The sequence below is a fragment of the Canis lupus genome, chromosome 9, assembly GCF_003254725.2.
Source record: "Canis lupus dingo isolate Sandy chromosome 9, ASM325472v2, whole genome shotgun sequence".
NCBI lineage: Eukaryota > Metazoa > Chordata > Mammalia > Carnivora > Canidae > Canis > Canis lupus.
In genome coordinates this window covers 45,463,867-45,484,050 of record NC_064251.1, presented here as the reverse complement: position 1 = coordinate 45,484,050, position 20,184 = coordinate 45,463,867, and the positions used below count along the sequence as shown (strand labels likewise).

At 39.9% G+C, this 20,184-nt stretch overlaps 1 protein-coding gene across 1 annotated transcript in view; it reads left to right on the top strand.

Moving 5' to 3' along the window:
* BLMH (bleomycin hydrolase) overlaps positions 1-19,630 on the top strand; it is a 48,206-nt gene extending 28,576 nt beyond the window's left edge. Inside the window, exons 11-12 of the mRNA XM_025476231.3 lie at positions 1,694-1,763; positions 18,683-19,630. Of these exons, the coding sequence (XP_025332016.3) occupies positions 1,694-1,763; positions 18,683-18,834 (222 nt within the window). The 3' untranslated portion in view covers positions 18,835-19,630. The remainder of the gene's footprint in view (positions 1-1,693; positions 1,764-18,682) is intronic.
* The last annotated feature ends 554 nt before the right edge of the window (positions 19,631-20,184 follow it).

Sequence of the window (20,184 nt, the reverse complement as noted above, 5' to 3'; positions counted from 1 at the left end):
CTTATTAACGTGCCATTTTTTTCCTCAGGGAAATGGAGCTACTTTATGTGCTAATAGTATAGAGCTGAATTTATGTTATCATAACTGGAATTCTATATTGAGATCTCTCTGATCCCGCCACTTTGTGTTTTTGGCTACCAATACTAGTTTGTACTACATTTGAATAATTATGCAAAGGTAAATGGTAGTAGCTATATTCTAGGTTATTTTTCTTGGTTGCTGATTTCTTGGAATCTGTGTTGGAGGTCCAGGTATTATACCATATTTGTAGATGACACAGAGAACAGCTCTATCTAGGTCATGCAGGCAAAGGAAAGAAGAGGAATCAATTGCAGACTCATAGTAAATGACCTTAGGTGGTATAGATTCTAACGGTGATATTTAAAAGGAAAGTAAAAATGTACTACAATGGGGAAGTAGAAAACCAAAACAGACATCTGGTAGGCTAGCCCAAAATATATAGTTTAATTGTTGTTATTTTTTTTTTTTTAAGATTTTATTTATTCATAGAGACAGAGAGAGAGAGGCAGAGACACAGGCAGAGGGAGAAGCAGGCTCCATACAGGAAGCCTGATGTGGGACTCGATCCTGGGTCTCCAGGATCACACCCCAGGCTGCAGGCGACGCTAAACTGCTATGCCACCGGGGCTGCCCTAATTATTTGGTTTTGAAGGTACCCGGGGCCAAGATTAAGGGGTAGGACAGATAAGAGTGTTTGAAACTTGTTAGTTTGATAGTTGGCTATTTCTGAGACTGAAAATTATTGAGAGCTAAGAAAAGAGTAGAGTTAGATCCCATGTAGATGAGACTCATGCAGTTATATGCAAGTGGGAGTTGACAGATGAAATCATTAGGGGCCAGGGCTCTTCTCAAAGATTTGAGTTGTTTTGACATCAGCAAATGCCCTGGGTAAATGTAAAAGAAAAAAGTCTTTTCCCAAATGGAGCCTTCCTCTTGTCCCTTTCTGTGTTACTATAGTAAAGGTTATAAATGAAGGTTATCATGATAACTATCATTGTCCTTTTAAGAAGATTATAATTGAGTTTATTTTATTAATGAAGATAAAAGAGGGAGAACAATAGAAGAACTGTCTGGATTTTGTTTTATGAAAATAGTCTTTTTACTTTCGCTTTGCCATTTAATCTCTATTGTATTAAATTCCATATTTATGTAACTGAATCAATAAAAGCACACATTTGGGGAATATCATTACTTGGTTGCATTGAGTAGAAAATTAGACAGTATGATGAGAATGTGTTTGTTTTCTTTTAAAACTCTGACCAGGTCTTAGAGTCATTTCTAAGATGAATACAGTAGGAAGCCTTTACAGAGACTGCTGATTGGTTAAAAGCAAGGGTCCCTGGGTTCAGATGGTGTTGACCACTTTTAGTAATTTGATATTTCATATTGTCAGCTAAGTAGCACTTTAATATGTTTATTTTTAGCATCGAATATAAAGGAGAAAATAGTATTTGTTGTTAGGTTTATTGCATTTTTACTCCCAAGAGAGTTAAACGCCACTTTTATTAGATCCCCTTAGTTATAGTAAAGAATATATGGCCCTGATCATGTATATCATAGCTGTATAGAGAAGGCTATTTCTTCTGAGTGGCTGAAGAAGAGCTGAAACTATATGATACTTCAGCAGGAGGGATCTGTTTCAGACTATACACTGTTATCCACTCTTTTGCAGGATGATCAGGATGGTGCATTTGTGAAATGGAGAGTGGAGAATTCATGGGGTGAAGATCATGGCCACAAAGGTGAGCTTAGTCTAACAATGCTAACTCAGGGTGACTGGAGTTTTCACTACTCTCTGCCTCCTAAGAGATATGGGTAAAAGCTGCTCTGGTGTAGAGCATTTTTTTAGTAATTAATCCATTGCATAGACTATTGCACAGAAAACCTGAGGATCTCGTTTGCCCCCTTGATCTCTGACCGACATGGTATGCCTGAAACCCCCAAGTTGATTCTGAGACCAGTATGTGCTGGTCTTCATTGTAAATCATGCTGACCCTACCAAACCTCTTTGTACCAAAACCACTTGACCAGTGAGAAGGTTGAATTCCCTTTGCCAGGATGCTTTCCTATAATGCATCTGGTGTATTTTCATCTACTGCACAAACTCTCTAGAAAGTCAGAACCTTCTGAATGGGAGAATGGGATTGGCAAGAAACCTTAAGCATTTGTTGGAGTCTCCTTAGACGTTGTGAAGTCCAAAGACTTCTAATGGTTACCATTTAGAACTATTCTATTCTGACAAATCAATACCCAGGCAGAAGTCTTAAGGAGATTATAGTGATTGGGCTAAAAGCAAACAGTTGTGATATATGAGTCGTAGAAAAGTAAAAAAGGAATCCCTGGGTGGCGCAGCGGTTTGGCGCCTGCCTTTGGCCCAGGGCGCAATCCTGGAGACCCGGGATCGAATCCCATATCGGGCTCCCTGCATGGAGCCTGCTTCTCCCTCTGCCTGTGTCTCTGCCTCTCTCTCTCTCTCTGTGTGACTATCATGAATAAATAAATAAAATCTTAAAAAAAAAAAAAAGAAAAGTAAAAAAACACATATATAAGCAAAATGAAGAAAATAAAAATTTAAAGTAATCCTATCACCCAGAGATCACCATCAATTAACAGCTTAGGGTATATTCTTGCAAATTTTTGAGACCCTACTTTTCAAGACAGTTTTTCATAGTTTAGATAAAAGCCTTTTAAGGTTTTTTTTTTTTTTTTGTATTGTTGGTTTTTTTAAAAAAGATTTTATGTATTTGTGCGTGCACGAGAGAGAAAGAGAGAGAGAGAGAAGGAGCAGAGGGAGGGGCCAAGGGACAGGAAAGGCAAACTCCCCACTAAGCAGGGAGCCTGATGTGGGACTTGATTCTGGGATTCCGGGATCATGACCTCAACCGAAGGCAGATGTTTGACTGACTGAGTCACCTGGGAGCTGCAAGGTGTTTTTATGCTTTAAGTTTTACAGTTTCTAACCCAAAGTGGCAACCACCATAGAGTATTATGCAAGTGAGCGTGTATATTCACTTGTGTTGGTGGTATTTTGTAGCAGCTCTTTCCTAGAGTCCATATTCTTAACATTTAGCCAGTGGATTCTGACTAGGAAAAATGCAATAACCACAGCTTACTAGACTAGCTAGAAGACTGAGAAGAAATAGGTAGGAAATTGAGTGAGATACCCAAACGTTTGGAATCAAACTTCATTATACATCCCACCAATCAAGAATCAGCCAGAAATTTCCTTACTAAAAAAGAAAAAGAAAATAGAGATCTCAGCAACTCTTTGTTACCTGTTTAGATAGTGGTTTCCCAGTTGTGTTTTTTAGTATTTCCAATGGTAAGAGGTAGAAGAGGAGGAGTGCAGAGGTTTGGGGGTGAACACATGGGACATCAGTCATTTTTATTTGAAAACTGCTATTTTAGAAATTGAGCTTTGAACTTGAGTATGCTGTGATTCAGCAGCACAGGCCAAAACCTGAAAGCCATATAATTTGTCATTCCCAGTCTTTTCATCTCCCCGTGATGTGATCCTTGTGAATTTTGGCTGACCATCCTTGGGATCTGCTGTGAAACTCAGCAGCTCAGTGTTTCTGTGTAAACAAATACAAGTGCTATTCGTGCATTTCTGTTCATCAGCAGTTGGGTGTACTTCTGTGATTTCTGCGATTGTTTTATGGTTATATGGTGCTTGTTATATTATGACTTAAAGTAAGGTATTTTTTAAAATTAGCGATTCCTTATATGATGAGTTTTAAGACAAATACACATTGGGATCAGGTGGAAAAGGTTAGAAAGCTTAACAAACCTAGCAGAAAGATTAAGATAACTCATGATATAGTTACATCTGCAAATTGGTAGTAAAGAAATGAATGCAAAGGGATAGCTTGCCTTGAATTGGAAGGATTTGATATTTGTAATATTTTATTTTATTATTTTATTTTATTAAAGATTTGTATTTATTCACGAGAGACACACAGAGAGAGGCAGAGACACAGGCAGAGAGAGAAGCAGGCTCCATGCAGGGAGCCTGATGTGGGACTCGATCCCGGGACCCCAGGATCACACCCTGGGCTGAAGGCAGGTGCTCAACCACTGAGCCACCTAGGCGTCCCAATATTTGTAACATTTTAAAACATAAGATATTGCTTCATATGCACTTCTGTAGCTTCTGTTTCATTTTTGGTCTAATTTGGTCCCTGTAATTGGGTTTGTTATCATAAAGGTTAATGCTTAGGAAATGGACTAAAGTTATGGTTTAGATGAGCCTGGATCTTTTGGCTTGCTTCTATGATATTTTTTCCATCTGTAACAGTCACTCGGTTTATAGATTAGTAGTATGTTTTTTGTTAGTCTCAGCCTGCCAATAACCAATGTTGTGGCTTGATCAGTCCTTGTGGTTTTTATTTGTTTGCAAGATGCCCTTCAGCAATAACCATCAGGAAATTTTGAAAAAATAAAGGTTTATTGCTTACAGAACCTGGAAATTACACAGCTCACCTGGAGCCAACACATCAGTGTTATAGGTAGACAGAGAGCATGCACATGCCTGGAGTTATCTTTTAATGGGAGTTGAGGGTGGGAGACGGGTTTCGTGGGCTCACTGTTTATTGGTGAATTTAAAACATAAGAGCAGGAACTTAAAGTGTGGGAAGAGAAGAAGCAAGTGGCCTAAATGGTCAGTTACCAAAATCAACTAGGATCTCCAAAACAAAGGAGCCTCAGTGGAAGGAGGTGGCCTGGCTCTTTATGTAGTCATGTGGCTGGCAGTGTGTTTATTTGAGATAGCCATCTCTGCAGTGGATGTCTTAGCAATCAAAGCTTAAGTCAGGCCCTTGCATTACAAAAAAAAAGAAAGAAAAACAATTCTCAGGTTTTACACTACACAGTTATATCCATTTAAGATAGAATAAACACTTGTTAAGTCAGGCAAATGTTCTGTTTGCAGTGTAAGTTATTGAACTTACTTTGAACCTAAATACTGTTTATTACTTTGAACCTAAATACCATTTATTTATTTATTTATTTATGAGAAAGAGCAAGAGAGCAAGGGGGAAGGGCAGAGGGAGAGAGAATCCCAAGCAGACTCTGCCAGCTTGAGAGCCAACTCGGGGCTCGATCCCAAGATCACAACCCCTGCCAAAACCAAGAGTTGGATGCTTAATGGCCTGCACCACCAAGATGTGCCCCTAAATACCTACTCTTAAAGAAGATTCTGGGCCACTTTGTTATTTCTTTTTCCCCAATCAACTGTACCCCTTTACTACTAAATAAAAATTTTATTTTTGCTAATTTAGTAATTCCATTATATTGAGAGAGCTGAGGTCTTATTCACCCTATAATCTGCCTGTAATCCTTCTTGGTGAAATCTTCAACTATCTAATGAAGATTAAACTAACTTTTTTGTTGTTCTTGAATAACTGAGCAAAGCATTTCAGTAGAGCAAAAAGATATGAGCTAATTGGGGGTAGGGGGTAGTTCTCAAAGCCAAAATAAATTATTTTCATGTATTTTTTAGTAATTTTTTTGGGGGGGAGGGCAGGCAAAGGGAGAGGGAGAGAAAATCTTAAGCAGGTTCCACACTTAACATGGAGCCCAACTCAGGGCTTGGGGTTTGATCTCATAACCCTGAGATCATGACTTGAGCCAATTAAGAGTCAGTGGCTTAACTGAGCCACCCAGGCCCCCCTTAGCAATGTTACTTTTTACTTAACAGTAAGGAAAGAAAGAAAACCGTATCTAACTTATTAATTAGCACACTTGGCCTGACCTTAGGAGAGTATGTGTAGTATGTTATTATGCTGGTGATACACATTCATCCCAGCAAGGCCCTCCTGTCTGTCATCCTGGTGGGCATTGACCAGCATATGTGAGGCAGAACCTCTGTGCTCTCTCAGGAGACAAAACAATCTTAAGCAGCATTGCTGGGATTGTTTCTGTAGATAACATTGTTAACCGTTTGTTTCTATTCTATTTCTGCCTGTTAAGATTGATGGTTTCTGAAAAAGCAGTGTAGATATAAACACAGCAGAGATAATTAGGCGTGCTGCCGTTGCCCTTTGCCCACTCCTGGCTTTGGTCTTCCCCATTGGTCATGTTCATGGCCTTTCTTGCCAGAGATGATGAAGTAAATCGAATAACCTGTTTACCAAAATGGACAAAAGTACCTTCTGACCCCAAGAGATGTAAAAGGAGAAATTAATTCTGGTCATACTGGGCCCCTTGGGTTACTTCCTTTTGGTGAAGTCCAGCATTCTTAGCTGAACTGAAATTGGACCACATGTCTAACATGTTGTTTTACCAACATGGCTTTCTTCTTTCACTTGCTTCTTAAAATACTTGGCTGTGCATTTTGTACATTAATGGATCACAACAAAATGGAGGGGCTCAGTCATTAAAGCATCTGACTCTTGATCTTGGGTTGTGAGTTCAAGCCCCACATTAGATATAAAGATTACTTTAAAAATTAGAATCTTAAAAAAAATTGATTTCACAACTGGATGAGGAAGAGACCTTGGGACTTGTTACATTGTCTTTCATTTTGAAAAGTCAGTAGGCTTATTTGTTAGAGTAAAATAGTTTGGTAAAACATTTAAGAATTTAAAAATAGAATAGCCTTTAGTGCTTCTCTCAGTTAGTAAGTCACTTGAAAAGAGTATACTGTAAACCAAAATAAGCTGCAGGTCATCTAGCTAATAAGTGATGGAGCCAGAATTATAATCCAGACAGTCTGATGCCAAGAGCCTGTTTTTTTAACCACTAAACTTTGCTTCCTCTCAGTTTCTCTGTCCTAACAGCATGTGGTCTACTCATGGAAACAACAAATCAGTTCATGATCTTTGGTGATCAGAAACTAGTGGTTGGGGGACATATAAAAGTATAAAGGATCTGGAGACATCATGTAAATGTGCCATGCCAGGGGAAGGGGCCCGAGGAGCACCATTATGGCTACGGATCTGAATGAGTAGGGAGGGATGGGATATCTTGTGAAGGTTTATGTTGAAATACAACAACACATTGTGCGTTGGGCAAGTAAAAAACTTTAACCACCTATAACTTCCCAGAATTATTGTGTCCATGCTGCTTTATATTTTTTTACCTTATTATCATGCATAATTTCAAGTATATATAAAGTAAACAGAATAGTATTAAGGAACCTCCCATGTGCCTGTCACCCAACTTCAATAACTATCAAATTCTGGCATGCATGTAATAAAGTGTTTCTGATAGTCAATAAATTGAATTCTTGAATGGTCTTCCTAGTGAACCAGTGTCATTATAGAACTTCTTTATGGTTGATTCACTTAATCATGAGATGTATTCTAGTTTTAAAGTCTGATACAGCAGAATTCTGAACATGGAATTATCATAGCAAAGTTCTCAATGTTCATTTAGTCTGGTTTCTTAATATGCTACATAATACAACCATTGAGTGAGGATAGGGAGAATATTATTTTCTAAATCTTTTCACTGTAGAAAAGAAAATATTTCTTTTTTTTCTTTAAGATTTTTTTTTTTTTAAGTAATCTGTATACCCAGCAAGGGGTTTGAACTCACAACCCCAAGATCAAGAGTCACATGTTGTACCAACTGAGCCAGCCAGGTGCCCCAGAAAATATTTTACTTACTTATTTTTAAGATTTTATTTATTTATTCATGAGAAACACAGAGAGGCAGAAACACAGGCGGAGGGAGAAGCAGGCTCCCCACAGGGAGCCTGATGTGGGACTCGATCTCAGGACTCCACGATCATGCCCCAAGCTGAAGGCAGATGCTCAACTGCTGAGCCACTCAGGCATCCTGAAAATATTTCTTTTAAAAATTTTGTCTCTCCTAGTTTTTATTTTGAACCAAAATTAGTTTTTCATTTTTCAAATTGCTTTTGTACCTTTCAGATGAACATCTAACATTTTTTTAAGGGGCGTCTGGGTGGGTTAGTTAAGTGTCTCCCTTCAGCTCAGGTCATGATCCCAGGGTCTTGGGGTTAAGCCCCAGGTCAGGCTCCCTGCTCAGCTGAGAGTCTGCTTCTCCCTCTCCCTCTTCCTGCCGCTCCCGCTGTTTGTGTGTGTGCATGCGTGTGCACGCACTGTCTCTATTTCTGTGTCAAATAAATAAATAAATCTTTACAATTGTTTTTAACCCATATTCTTCATCTTTTCTTACAAGTAGCCTCTCTGTTCCTGACTTCATTTTAGTGACATTTCCAGGCTTCTTTCTAAAAGAGAATGTCTTGATTTCCATCAAAGAGATGTTGTCATATTATATTAGAGATTTATCTGGAAAGAAATTTATTTGGCTGATTCAGGTTATATCTGGACTTCTGCTGCTTCCTGAAAACTAGCCTCACCAGCCAAACTATACCATATGATTTTGGAGATAGTATGTCCAAATCTAGGCAAAAAAATCATATCCTTCATCTAATGTTTATCGTGAAACCGAAAGAGACAGTTACTACTTTCTTGATTATAGATCCTGGACAATAACTTAACTTTGTATAGTTTCACATTTCTCTATCAGTAACATGGATAATTTCTATTTCTTTATGACGTCCTACAGTTTGTTTATAGCCATCAAATGAAATAATATATGAGTGCATATTTCAAACTGTATGCTGCATACATATGTATGTAACTCTGAAGAGTTTAAGGAGTATTCCATATTTTTCTCAGAGGTACTCAGTATATATAGTTCATAGCATCTTTATAAGAACTCAAAATTTGTTGATGCATTTGTATTTATTTTTCCTCATGGCATGGAGGTAGAGTAACTCAGGATAGGAGCATGGTTGTGTGGCTCAGTGGTTTAGCATCTCCCTTTAGCTCAAGGCATGATCCTGGGTTCCTGGGATCGAGTCCCACATCAGGCTCCCTCTGGGGAGCCTGCTTCTCCCTCTGCCTATGTCTCTGCCTCTCTCTCTGTGTTTTTCGTGAATAAATAAATAATTTGTAAAAAAATAAATAAATAAAAGAAAAAAGATTGTTCTCCAGAGAGTGAGTTTGCACATGCAAGTTGGGGGAGAGGCAGAGGGAGAGACTCTCAGGCATACTCCTCAAGCCCATCCCAAAGTTTAATGCCACAACCCATGAGATCATGACCTAAGCTGAAACCAAGAGTTGATCGCTTAACCAACTGAGCTATCCAGGTGCCCCGGGATTCAGATTTCTTAATTTGACAAAGACAGCTTCCCTAAAAATGTATATTACCTATAAAAGATAATGTAGTATATGCAGATCTGTTTGAGATTCAGTTTTGTACAAGTTACGTAAATTACAGGCAATATTGAGCTAAATATACTGAAATAAGAGAAAATTATACAAGCTAAAAGCAGAGGCTTCTAACTTTCTGGAAAGGGGCAAGGTACAAATTTGTTGTGTTGCCTCAGGGTTTTCATGTCTCTACCAGCTTGGGAAAAGTGCTGCTGTTACCAAATAGGAGTATCAGAGTTCTTTCTTCCATCTTTATTAACCAGAGAGCCTGCATGAATCGGGCTAAAAAAACAGTACATGTATGTGGAACAGAGGGAGTGTGCGTTCTCAGATTGCTTCTTCCTTATCAAAGTGTGTGACTAGGAAAGAGCTACCATTTGTGAGAGGGGACAAACAATGGCACAATAGCTCCTTTTGACCTGTAACAGGCCTCTGCTTTAGGGATAAATCTCCTCACATTCAACATAGAGTTTTGTGCATGTATTTGCTTTCTCCTGTAGAGAGGATCTACTGTTTTCACCTGATCATCTCCAAGGTGTATTTGCATTGATTTGAGAAGGATAAAGGTGAAGAAACATAGGATCTGGAGCCAGACCACCTGGGCCTGGCAATCCCACCTGTTGGCGGTCTGACCTTGGTCATGGTATTTAACCTACTTATACTGTACGTTTCTTATCTGTAAAATAGGGATAATAATTGTACCCCCCTCATAAGGTTGTTGTGAGAATTGTGGCAGGCATATAAGGAGTGCTCAAAAATATTAGCTGTCGTTATTATTGTGGTTAATGTTACCTTTGGACAAATGAAGGCAGAACAAGAAGGCCCCTTAAATATTCTCTTCTAGAGGAGGGCTGTTTAACTTGCCCATGCTTCCCCAGTTTCAGATCTCTAAGAATTCAGGATCATAGTGTGACCATTGCACTACATCACCAGTTTACCAGATGGATGGCTCATCACGTGGGCTTAGTTTCGTGAGAGAAAGCAGTGGGGATGAATAAACCTAGTGCTGAGGAAAAACCATTAGCAATAGCATCACCTCACATTTATTGATGGGATGCAGGGAACCATGCACAGACTATGGTGGAATGAATGTCTGACCCTCCGAGGAACTGATATTCACCAGGGACACAGGAAAGGGGTTTGAAGAGGGCTGTGATGGGACAGAAGTGGCATTCATGGTGTGCTCCTCAGACTGTAAGATACAGGGTCAGTGGGCCCAGAAAGGGAAGTGAAGAGATGATTTTTCCAAGAAGGCAAATGACAGAGAAAGGGATAACTGCAGAGAGCCCTCTCAATAGGGAGACAATAGGAAGACTCTGAAGCCAAGGTGGGGGCTTTTCGAGAAGTCAAGGAACTGCAAGGTGTCAAGGAGAACTTGGTGCTGAATAGTGCTACAGCAGAGCAGTCAGAAAATGAGTCAAGGGAAAAGGCTTTTGGGCAGTTTTTAGAAACTTTAGGAGGGATGGGAATGGAAGCCCAACTGTCCTATATCTACCACATCAGCCAACAGCCGTACTAATCCCTCCAAATGCTAGGTACAGGGAGGGGACAGGAGGATTGGAGCTGGGACAGTTGAGGTTGTAAATCTTGCTCCATATATAGTGTTTGTAATTTATTATAAGAACAAATAAGTAGGGGCAGCCCGGGTGGCTCAACGGTTTAGCGCCACCTTCGGTTGAGGTCGTGATCCTGGAGACCCGGGATTGAGTCCCATGTCGGGCTTCCTGCGTGAAGCCTGCTTCTCCCTCTGCCTGTGTCTCTGCCTCTCTCTTTCTGTGTGTCTTGGATGAATGAATAAATAAAATCTTAAAAAAAAAAAAAAAGAATAAGTAAAACAAACACAAAAATAAGTGCAAAATGAGGGATAAATTGCAAGGTAGATGGTGAGTGGTTAGAACTGTGAAGGCCCCTTAGTGAGTCTTCAAGGGTGAGTGGAATTTTAAGAAAAATTTTTTTGGAAAGGAAGTGGGAGGCCAGTAGCCCTTGGCATGTGGAGCATGCGTCAGGTAAGTCTGAGGAATGAGGCCAAGAAAGTGTGAGCTTTTGAGGATATCAAAAAGCAAGCTTTACCTGCAGCAGGAGTAGTGACAGTTTTGGGGTCAAAGAGAAGTCTTTGAGTTTCAGTGGACAGTAGAACCCTTGGATGACACCTAAATCTGTACTTTGCTCTCATGTCCATCATTAGAAATCTGGCAGAATTGTGTGTGTTCTGGATAGTGCTTACTGGTCCAGGGGAAGGAGAAATCTGACTGGTTGGTACGTTGCCTTCTCTCCTCAGTGCAGAGGTGGGTGGGATCCTTCTGGACTCCTTAGCAGAGGACTCTTCCTCTTTATTAATTGAATAATTGAACTTCTGTTAATTGAACTTGGTTGTGATTTGATGCTTCTGTTACTTGAACTTGGTTGTGATTTGATGGTTTTAAAAAATACAACCCATAAACCAAAACAGCCCTCTTTCCCTACCATATTTTTCACTCTGTAAATTCTCTAGCTTTTGTTGTTGTTGTTGTTGTTGTTGGGTTTTTTTTGGGGAAAAAAAAAAAAGTCATAGGTAATACCAAGCTAGAAGAGTGTCCCTTCTATTATTGAAAGATTTCAGGAATGTGTTCCCACCATATAGCCAGACTTCTGTGTTTACTCGAGGGAAGAGAAGCCTCTTTACAGATCACTGTCCAATGTCTGTCTCATAATTGGTTCCTTTTCTCTTTTTTAACATCCAGCCCACCCTGTTCTCTGTCTTCTAAATACATGCATCCAGATCATATGGCATCTCTTTGATTTAAAGATACAGAATACCTCATAAGCAAAAACTGGGCCATGACATGGCTATTGATGTGAATGTGTGAGCAGGTGGAGTTGGTACCAAGCAGGTACCTGAACTAGATTACGTGCTGTTACTTGTTGCTTCAGCCATAACTACCAAGTCTCTAAGCTCTCTCTAGGAGGAAGCTGAGCCCCATGGCAGACACTCTGATATTGAAGCCCAGGTGTGCATACGGGCTTTACTTACTGGCTATATGACTTTAGACAATTCATACCAACCCTTTCTGCCTTGTAGTGTTGTTTAGGATTAAAACCAAAACAAGGATAGTGAATGTGTTGGGATCCTTGGGTGGCTTAGCAGTTTAGTGCCTGCCTTCGGCCCAGGGCTGTGATCCTGGAGTCCCGGGATCGAGTCCCACATCGGGCTTCCTGCATGGAGCCTGCTTCTCCCTCTGCCTGTGTCTCTGCCTCTCTCACTCTCTGTGTCTCTCATGAATAAATAAAATCTTAAAAAACAAACAAAAAAAGGATAGTGGATGTGAAATTGCATTGTGAAATGAAACTCCCTAAAGATTTATGTCTATGCTTTTGTTTGCTTTCTAGAGTGTAATTCTTTTAATAAATAATAAAATCACACTGCTCTAAAATCAAATTACAAGAAAGCATATCAAGGGAAATCTTATTTCCCTGTCACTCTCTACTCTCTTCCCCTTCCCCTCTTTCAGGTTACCAATTTCTCTTAGTTTCTGTTTCATGTTTTTAGCATGTTTTAGTGCATCAAAGGTAACACACCATATTACCCTGCTCTTGCTCTCACTTCACTAAACAGCATGTCTTGGAGGCATTTCAATATCAGTATGTTTCCGTAACGGGACAGCTTGGTTATTTTCCATTGTCTGGATGTACCATAGTTTATTCAACCAGTTCCCTTACTAATGGAACTTGGGGTGTTTCCAGTCTTTTGCTGTTACAAACAATATTGCAGTAAGTTAATATATATATGATACTTAGAGCAGTGCCTAGCATATGGTAAGTGCTAAATGAGTATTAATTATTGTGCATAAATACATAAAGTATTTGTGCAACTATTGTATGTCTGTGGGATAAGGTCCTTGAAATGGCATTAGTGAAGGTGGGTAAATGCATTTGGAACTTTTGTAGATATTGCCAAATTCCATTTCATAGGGATTGTGTCATTTTGCACATTAACAGCATACCCTATAGAAATAAAAGATATTAAGGCTGCTTTACACAATGGGCACCTAACAGAAGTGGTTGACAGATTATCATCACTTATCTGTAGAAATTATGTATGTTCATACTTGGAGACTAGACTGTGCCAAGGCCATAGTGAGTGATGGGTTTTCATTTAGACTATGCTTCTAATATTTTCCTACCACTTAACCTACCTTTTTCTCGTATTTTTCATTATAATAGCAGAAACATGTTCATTAAGCATAGCACCAAAGTTAAAACTGTAAAGGAGAAAAGATTGATAAATTTGGCTTCATAAAAATAAAAACGTGGAGTGGGCTAGAAAGCATCACAGACTACATTAGAAGGAAAATGACATGACAAGAAAAAAATGTGTGCAGCCATGCTAATGTATTAATATATGACATGTTATTACCGATCCCTGTGAAAAAGGGAAATACACCAGGTAAAAATAGGCAGAGGCCCCAGATGGGAAGTTTGCAAAAGAAAACTATAAATACAAGTAAATACACAAACACAGAAAGGCTTAAATTGGACCCAAAAAGACCAATTTGTTTGTAATTATAGATACCAAATATTGATGAAGATTTAAGAAAATTAAATAGATAATTAAGGATATGTACAAAGATTTAATTGCAAAAATATTTATAGCATGAAAAAACAAGTCAGACTTCATCAGTAGGGGATGGGTTAAAATTCATTGGTTTACTCATCCAAATTCAGCACTTAAAAATTATGATGTAAATAGTTGTATTCTTTAAATTAATATGGAAAGAGATGAAGTGGAAACCAGCCTGTGTGGTACTTTGTAATAAAAAAGTATATGTGATGTCTTGTTTTTATTAAATGTATAGAATCTACACACACCGAAACTTTATCAAAGACTGTATGTAAAATCTGAACACGGCTTATCTCAAGATGGTGAGATTGTAGGCAGTTCTTAAATTTATATCTCTCTTCTGCTCCTCAACCACCTCTTGCTCATTTTCTTCCTTTTCATCTTCCTCCTCTTCCCATGTTTACAAAATCTCTTTAATAAGCGTTGTTTGGGTAATCTTTAGGTTTGGGAGTCAAAAACCAATGTAAGACTTAATTCAGAAGTTTTGAGGAGAAAATCACCTAACCCGTTGTATAAAATTACCAATTTGTTATTTTTTGTAAGGTTTCTTCACCTGTGTACCTGGATTTGTAACATGGTTTTAATTATATTAGATATATCGTTTTTATATAGTTTACTCTCATTGCTTAAATATTTTCCATGTTGTTACATGGTCTTTGCAACTTCATTTTAAGTTTATTTTTTTTTTTTTTCATTTTAAGTTTAATTTCATTTTAAGCTAATGTTCCGTGAAGTAGTTTCAAACTATTTTTTAAATTTTTTTTTTAAGATTTTATTTACTTTTTCATGAGAGACACACAAAGAGAGAGGCAGAGACACAGGCAGAGGGAGGAGCAGGCTCCATGCAGGGAGCCCGATGTGGGACTCGAAACCGGGTCTCCAGGATCAGGCCCTGGGCAAAAGGCGGCGCTAAACCGCTGAGCCACCCGGGCTGTCCAGTTTCAAACTATTTATTAGGAAGTTGGAAATATGAGACAAATGCCAGTGAGGTTTTTGTTTTCCTTTCTTGGAGGCTTTCTTCAACGTTGAATTATCACCATCAGATGAAAGATTGGCAGTGACTTAATGAAGCCATGAGAGTCCAACCTCCTTAGGTCCCTTCTGCCAGACACATCCATCAGAGCAGAACAGAAACTTGATTTTGTCACACCTTTTTCAAAAACAGTCCCCCCCCCCCCAAACACCACATCAACCCCAAATCATGTGTTAGTGAGGCAAAGTACCTCATAGAAGATAGCAAAAAATACATCTAATTCATAACTGATAATATATTTATCACTTTAATCAAGTCTGAAAGGTTGAAATGTAAGATCTCTGGTAGAATTTCAGAAAACTCTTCTCAGGTAAAGATCTTCTTTCCCTTACACTAACCTTTTCTTTTCTTTTTTTTTTTTTACACTAACCTTTTCAAAACTATTCTGTTTCTGAGTGAATTTGGCCTAATCAGTCTAGAACTGTATCGACAAACACTGTTGTTCCCTTTACAGACCAACACTACCCTTTCTCTTAACAAATACAGAAACATTGGCAGTTTTATAAGGGACTGTTCACTTATTTCTTTCTCATTGTATGTAAATAACACTTTAAAGCTTAAGCAAACTGTAATTTCACCTATTTCCTAAAGCTGAATTTCTTTATCCATTTATCTGTTTCCCTAAATATAACCCTGGGATCCTGGTTGCAGATTTTTCTTTTCCTTTTTCCCTGGGGAATGCATGTTCCTAGTGGCCACAGTGCTTACAGGCTAGAAGCTGCAACTTTCTTCAAATCAAAATTTTAACCTTTAAACCTGCCTAGGGGGGAAAAAAAAAAAAAAGCCAAAAAAACCCAAACACCCTGTCTGAATGGGTATTTTGCTGCTCCCCTACGCAGTGCTTGCTTGGGTTTCAGACATACTGATCTTAATCTGAAACTCCCAAGACACACAGTATACAACAGTTACAGCAGCCCCAAGTTCATTATCTGCTCAGGGTGCAATTACCTGGCAGCCACCTAGAGCGTGAGGTTTTTCTGGGCCCCCAAAGAACTCATATCCTGAAAAGAGAGACTAATCAAGGCAGGTCCTCTGGGTAGGGACACTGCGAGGGTGGATTGCAATTGATAGGAGCTTTAATTTGTGAGGACTTAATCTAATCTGCTTTTGGAACAAGATAGTGTACATGTATTTATTGTCCATTTTCTCTGTGCATTCTTTGAAGACTCATTTGATTGTGTGATGATAGTATTGTCATAAGGACACAGAACTTTATTACATGAATCTGCCTCTGTCCTTCACCTGCCTCACTGCCCAGAGCTACTCCAGGGATTTATTTAGCCTGCGTTATGTTAAGGGGAAGGATGACTATTGTCTCAAATGGCATGGTGTTTAGGAGTCTGGTTTCCTGTCCTGAAAGCCCCTTTTGGGGAAGGCAGATAATGAATTTCTCAGGAAGCAGTTACTTAGGATGCAGCAGGAAATGGTACTAGTTAGCTCTTCAGTAGACAGAGTTGTCTGTCCGTCGATAGAACTTGGTAGCAGTATAGGTGATAGTGCAGCCAGGTCCTCGACTGACTGACAGAAGGAAAGCCAGGGACTTGGGAGTCTATAATCAAGCCAGGAGCCAGAAGCCGCCCAGGCTGCAACACGGACCTGTGTTCCCTTGTCAGGACCTTCCGTTGAGAAAAGGAGCTTTGGATCAGGAGGCTGGCATCATGGACAAATATGCCTTCCTTTACCCGTCCTGGAGGGAGCCCATAAGCACTTTGCCAGGGCATTTTCTGGTGATGATAGACATCCCGTGCCACATCACGGGGAGCTGTCTTTGGCTTCTGTCAGAGGAGAAGAGGGGAAGTGGGTACGGGTCACCTGACCAAAACAGTTGTGTTTTCATGTTAAATAATGTCCCCTGTTACACCATTTAGCTTACACAATTAGATTTGCCATCCTGTTGTATTTTAAGTACTTAAATCGGTCTGGCCTGTAAAGCAGCAGTTGTCAAAGTGTGCAGGTCCCTAGGGCCCTCTTAGGAGGGTTGCAAGGTCTTCCTTCAACAACATATCTGTGTGAGGCCAGACTTTGCTTCCTCTACTTCAGCCAGAGAACAGATTGCAACAGATTGAAGACAGAAGCAGATAAAAGAATTCACCTGTCTTCTGTGAAGCCAGACATTAAATTGGAAAACAAAGCCACTTTTCTAACTAAAGTTTATTTTGTTTTGGAGAATATAATGATTTTTTCCTAAAAATATATTATTTATATTCATGTTTTTTTCATTCTTATGAATTAGTATTTTTAACTTTTGTTTTAATTTCTAATATGGTAAATATCAGTAGCTGTTGCCTACATAAACCATTTTTGGGGGTCCTCAGTAATTTTTAAGAGTGTGTCATTTGGATTCAGGGACCTAGAAGTTTGAGAACTACTGCACTAGAGGACTACCTTGGGAGAAATACCTATATCTTCTTCCTTTCTTTTGGTCCTATGTAGTGAGAAACTATATAGCACAGATACAGATTTGTACAAACAGTTTGAGAGAAAAATGGCTCAAGTGTCAGGTACAGAACAGGTGCCAAATACAGTAAGATAGGTGATGATGATGATGATAACTGCTAGTGCCCCTGAGTCCTTGGATGTGTAGGTGCACACAGTACCTCTATGTAGATTCACATTTTTGTGCTCTGTGCTCTCTCCTTGACCAGTTCTTGTTTTATTTTATTTTTATTTTTTTTTAATTTTTTTATTTATTTACTTATGATAGTCACAGAGAGAGAGAGAGAGAGAGAGAGAGAGGCAGAGGGAGAAGCAGGCTCCATGCATCGGGAGCCTGATATGGGATTCGATCCCGGGTCTCCAGGATCGCGCCCTGGGCCAAAGGCAGGCGCCAAACCGCTGCGCCACCCAGGGATCCCCAGTTCTTGTTTTAAATACACACACTTTAGTCTCACATTTTAATTTTGCTCTTTATATCATCTGTGGCTCAAGCGAAGCATTTCCCAAGCATTTCCCCCTGCCTGTTTAGATTTGTTGGATGTATGTTCCTGAAGGGGAATTTGTTTTGTCCTAGTGGAGCCTGAGATACAGGGTTATTCTTCCTAATGGGAAAAGGCAGGCTTCTAAGATGGATAGATTGGTGACACCATGTTTTGTCCCACCTGCACTTTCAACCTGGGGCGCTTGTACAACTGTGCCTCTCTACAGCCCTCCCCACTAAAGAGATCCAGAAACCCCAGGGACTTGCTGAGGAAGGCCTTCCAGTGCTGCCTGAACTTCACCACAGATTTCCCACTAGGAAAGTAAAGACTGTGTAACTTGCATATGTGTTATCATCTGCAAATAAGTGGCTAATCTGGCCCCAGGTTTCCCCTGGCAGCTTATTAACTGGTTGTAGGAATTTACAGTAGGGAGGAAGGTAGGAGATGAGCCGGTAATGCTGAGAGGGTGGGGAGGGTAAGAATGGAACTAGTGTGCTTGCCCTTCTGATCCTAGAGATTAATCCCCTTGGTGTGGGCTATATGAACACGAAGCGTCTCCACCTGTCTTCTGGGGCCATGTGCTCATCTTCAGCCCAGACAGCCTGGCCAGTGCAATAGCACCAGATATGGTAACGTCTTTGATCTGAGGCCCAGGTCTGAACCTTACCTGCATGACTGGAGCCTGTCATTTACTTACTCTGGAATGTCACCCAGTTTTCTTATTGATAAAAGTATAGGCATGCCCGTCATGTCTGCTTCACAGAATTGTTAGTAAGACTTAGATTAAGTGAGGTTATATAGATGGGAAAGCTGAAAAACATGTGCAAATACAAGTTTTGTAAGACACTTTTTTATAGTGCCAGTAGGGTTCCTGCCCTTTGCCCCTTGCCCTTTGCATTCACGAGGCTTCTGTTCTTTTCTCCAGGTTACCTGTGCATGACAGATGAGTGGTTCTCTGAATATGTCTACGAAGTGGTGGTGGACAGGAAGCATGTCCCTGAAGAGGTGCTAGCCGTGTTAGAGCAGGAGCCCATTGTCCTGCCAGCCTGGGACCCCATGGGGGCTTTGGCCAAGTGATGCTGCCTCCAGCACTCTCTTCCTCCTTTGGGACCTGAAGTAGCTGCAAAAGACAGATCCAAGGACTGAAGCCAAAGTTACACAGGTTCCCACAGGACACAGTCAGACTCTTGGATTTCTCCTCCAGGAACCTCTTTGGAGAAGTGTGCTTTATGATGAAACAAAATATTCTTAAAGGAAAGATCAGGTCACACTATGTACTCTCCTCACCTCCAACAGCTCAGGATCTCTTCGCATTTTAATCAGATGTAATTGTTTGTCTTAATTGTCAAAACAGGTCTGGTGTAGTTAGTGTCTTTTAATAAGACAGGAGAGGATGAGCGATTGAATATGGAGAGAAAATGGACCTGATGCTCCTTGTTTCTAGAGTAGAGTTGGGGGAGGGTTATCCTAAGATTTGAGCTTTCAAACTGCATGCTGCCTGACAGTATCACTGTCCTTCCTAGATGGCAGTCACTAAATTCATTTTTTTTTTCAAGGTAATTTTATGTGCCTCTAATAACCCAGGAAAGGGAGGTTGATCAAGTCTGACATGATTCCTTCCTATTGTTTGGAACTGTGAGGGAGCACAGCTCTACTCCAGCAGGGTTAGTAGAGGCTTAGAGAAAGAGGAGTGTGAGAACAACTAAAACTTTATCATGATCTGAATTATAATCATTAGGGGGAGCTCTAGCCAAATGGTTTAACTTCTGCCTCTGGAATTGGGAGTTGGGTGGGTAGGAAAAGGTGATACCATTCTTTCTGACAACTAGATGGTGCTGAGAAGCTTTTGAATAAAACACTTTGCTAAATGAGAGTAAGTGGCTTATTTGATCTATCTAAGAGTTTCTTTATTTAGCAACAAAGGGAGGCAACCAGGTGACTCATATTCCTCAAAATGGAAAAACAGCTAGAGAGTTCAGGGCTTCCCTGCTTCAGTTTCTCTGTGGTATAGATAATCCTTGCCAGCTGGTGCCGATCCTCACTAGCTTCTGCAGAGGATTTCCAAGCATCTAAGAGAGCTTGCGTCCCTGCACTTAGCCCTTTCTTTCATCCAGATCCAGGGTCTCTATAAGAGTAAGAAATGAAGCTTTGTTGAGTCCAGCCTTGGAATTGGCTGGAGAGTATGTGATTTACTGAGACTGCATCTCCCTTTCACTGAAAGCAAATAAGTATAGCATCCTAATCAGCATTTCCATCAGTGCCTGAGCCCCCTACCTTTCTGGCTTTCCTAGAATCTTCTCAGTCCTACCAGGGATATTGTCTGGTAAAGCACTTTCCAAGATAACATTAGATAAAGACCCAAGCTTTAATCGAAGTGTTTACAATATTGTTGTAGACCCTTGATGTTCCAAGCAAGATAAATAAACC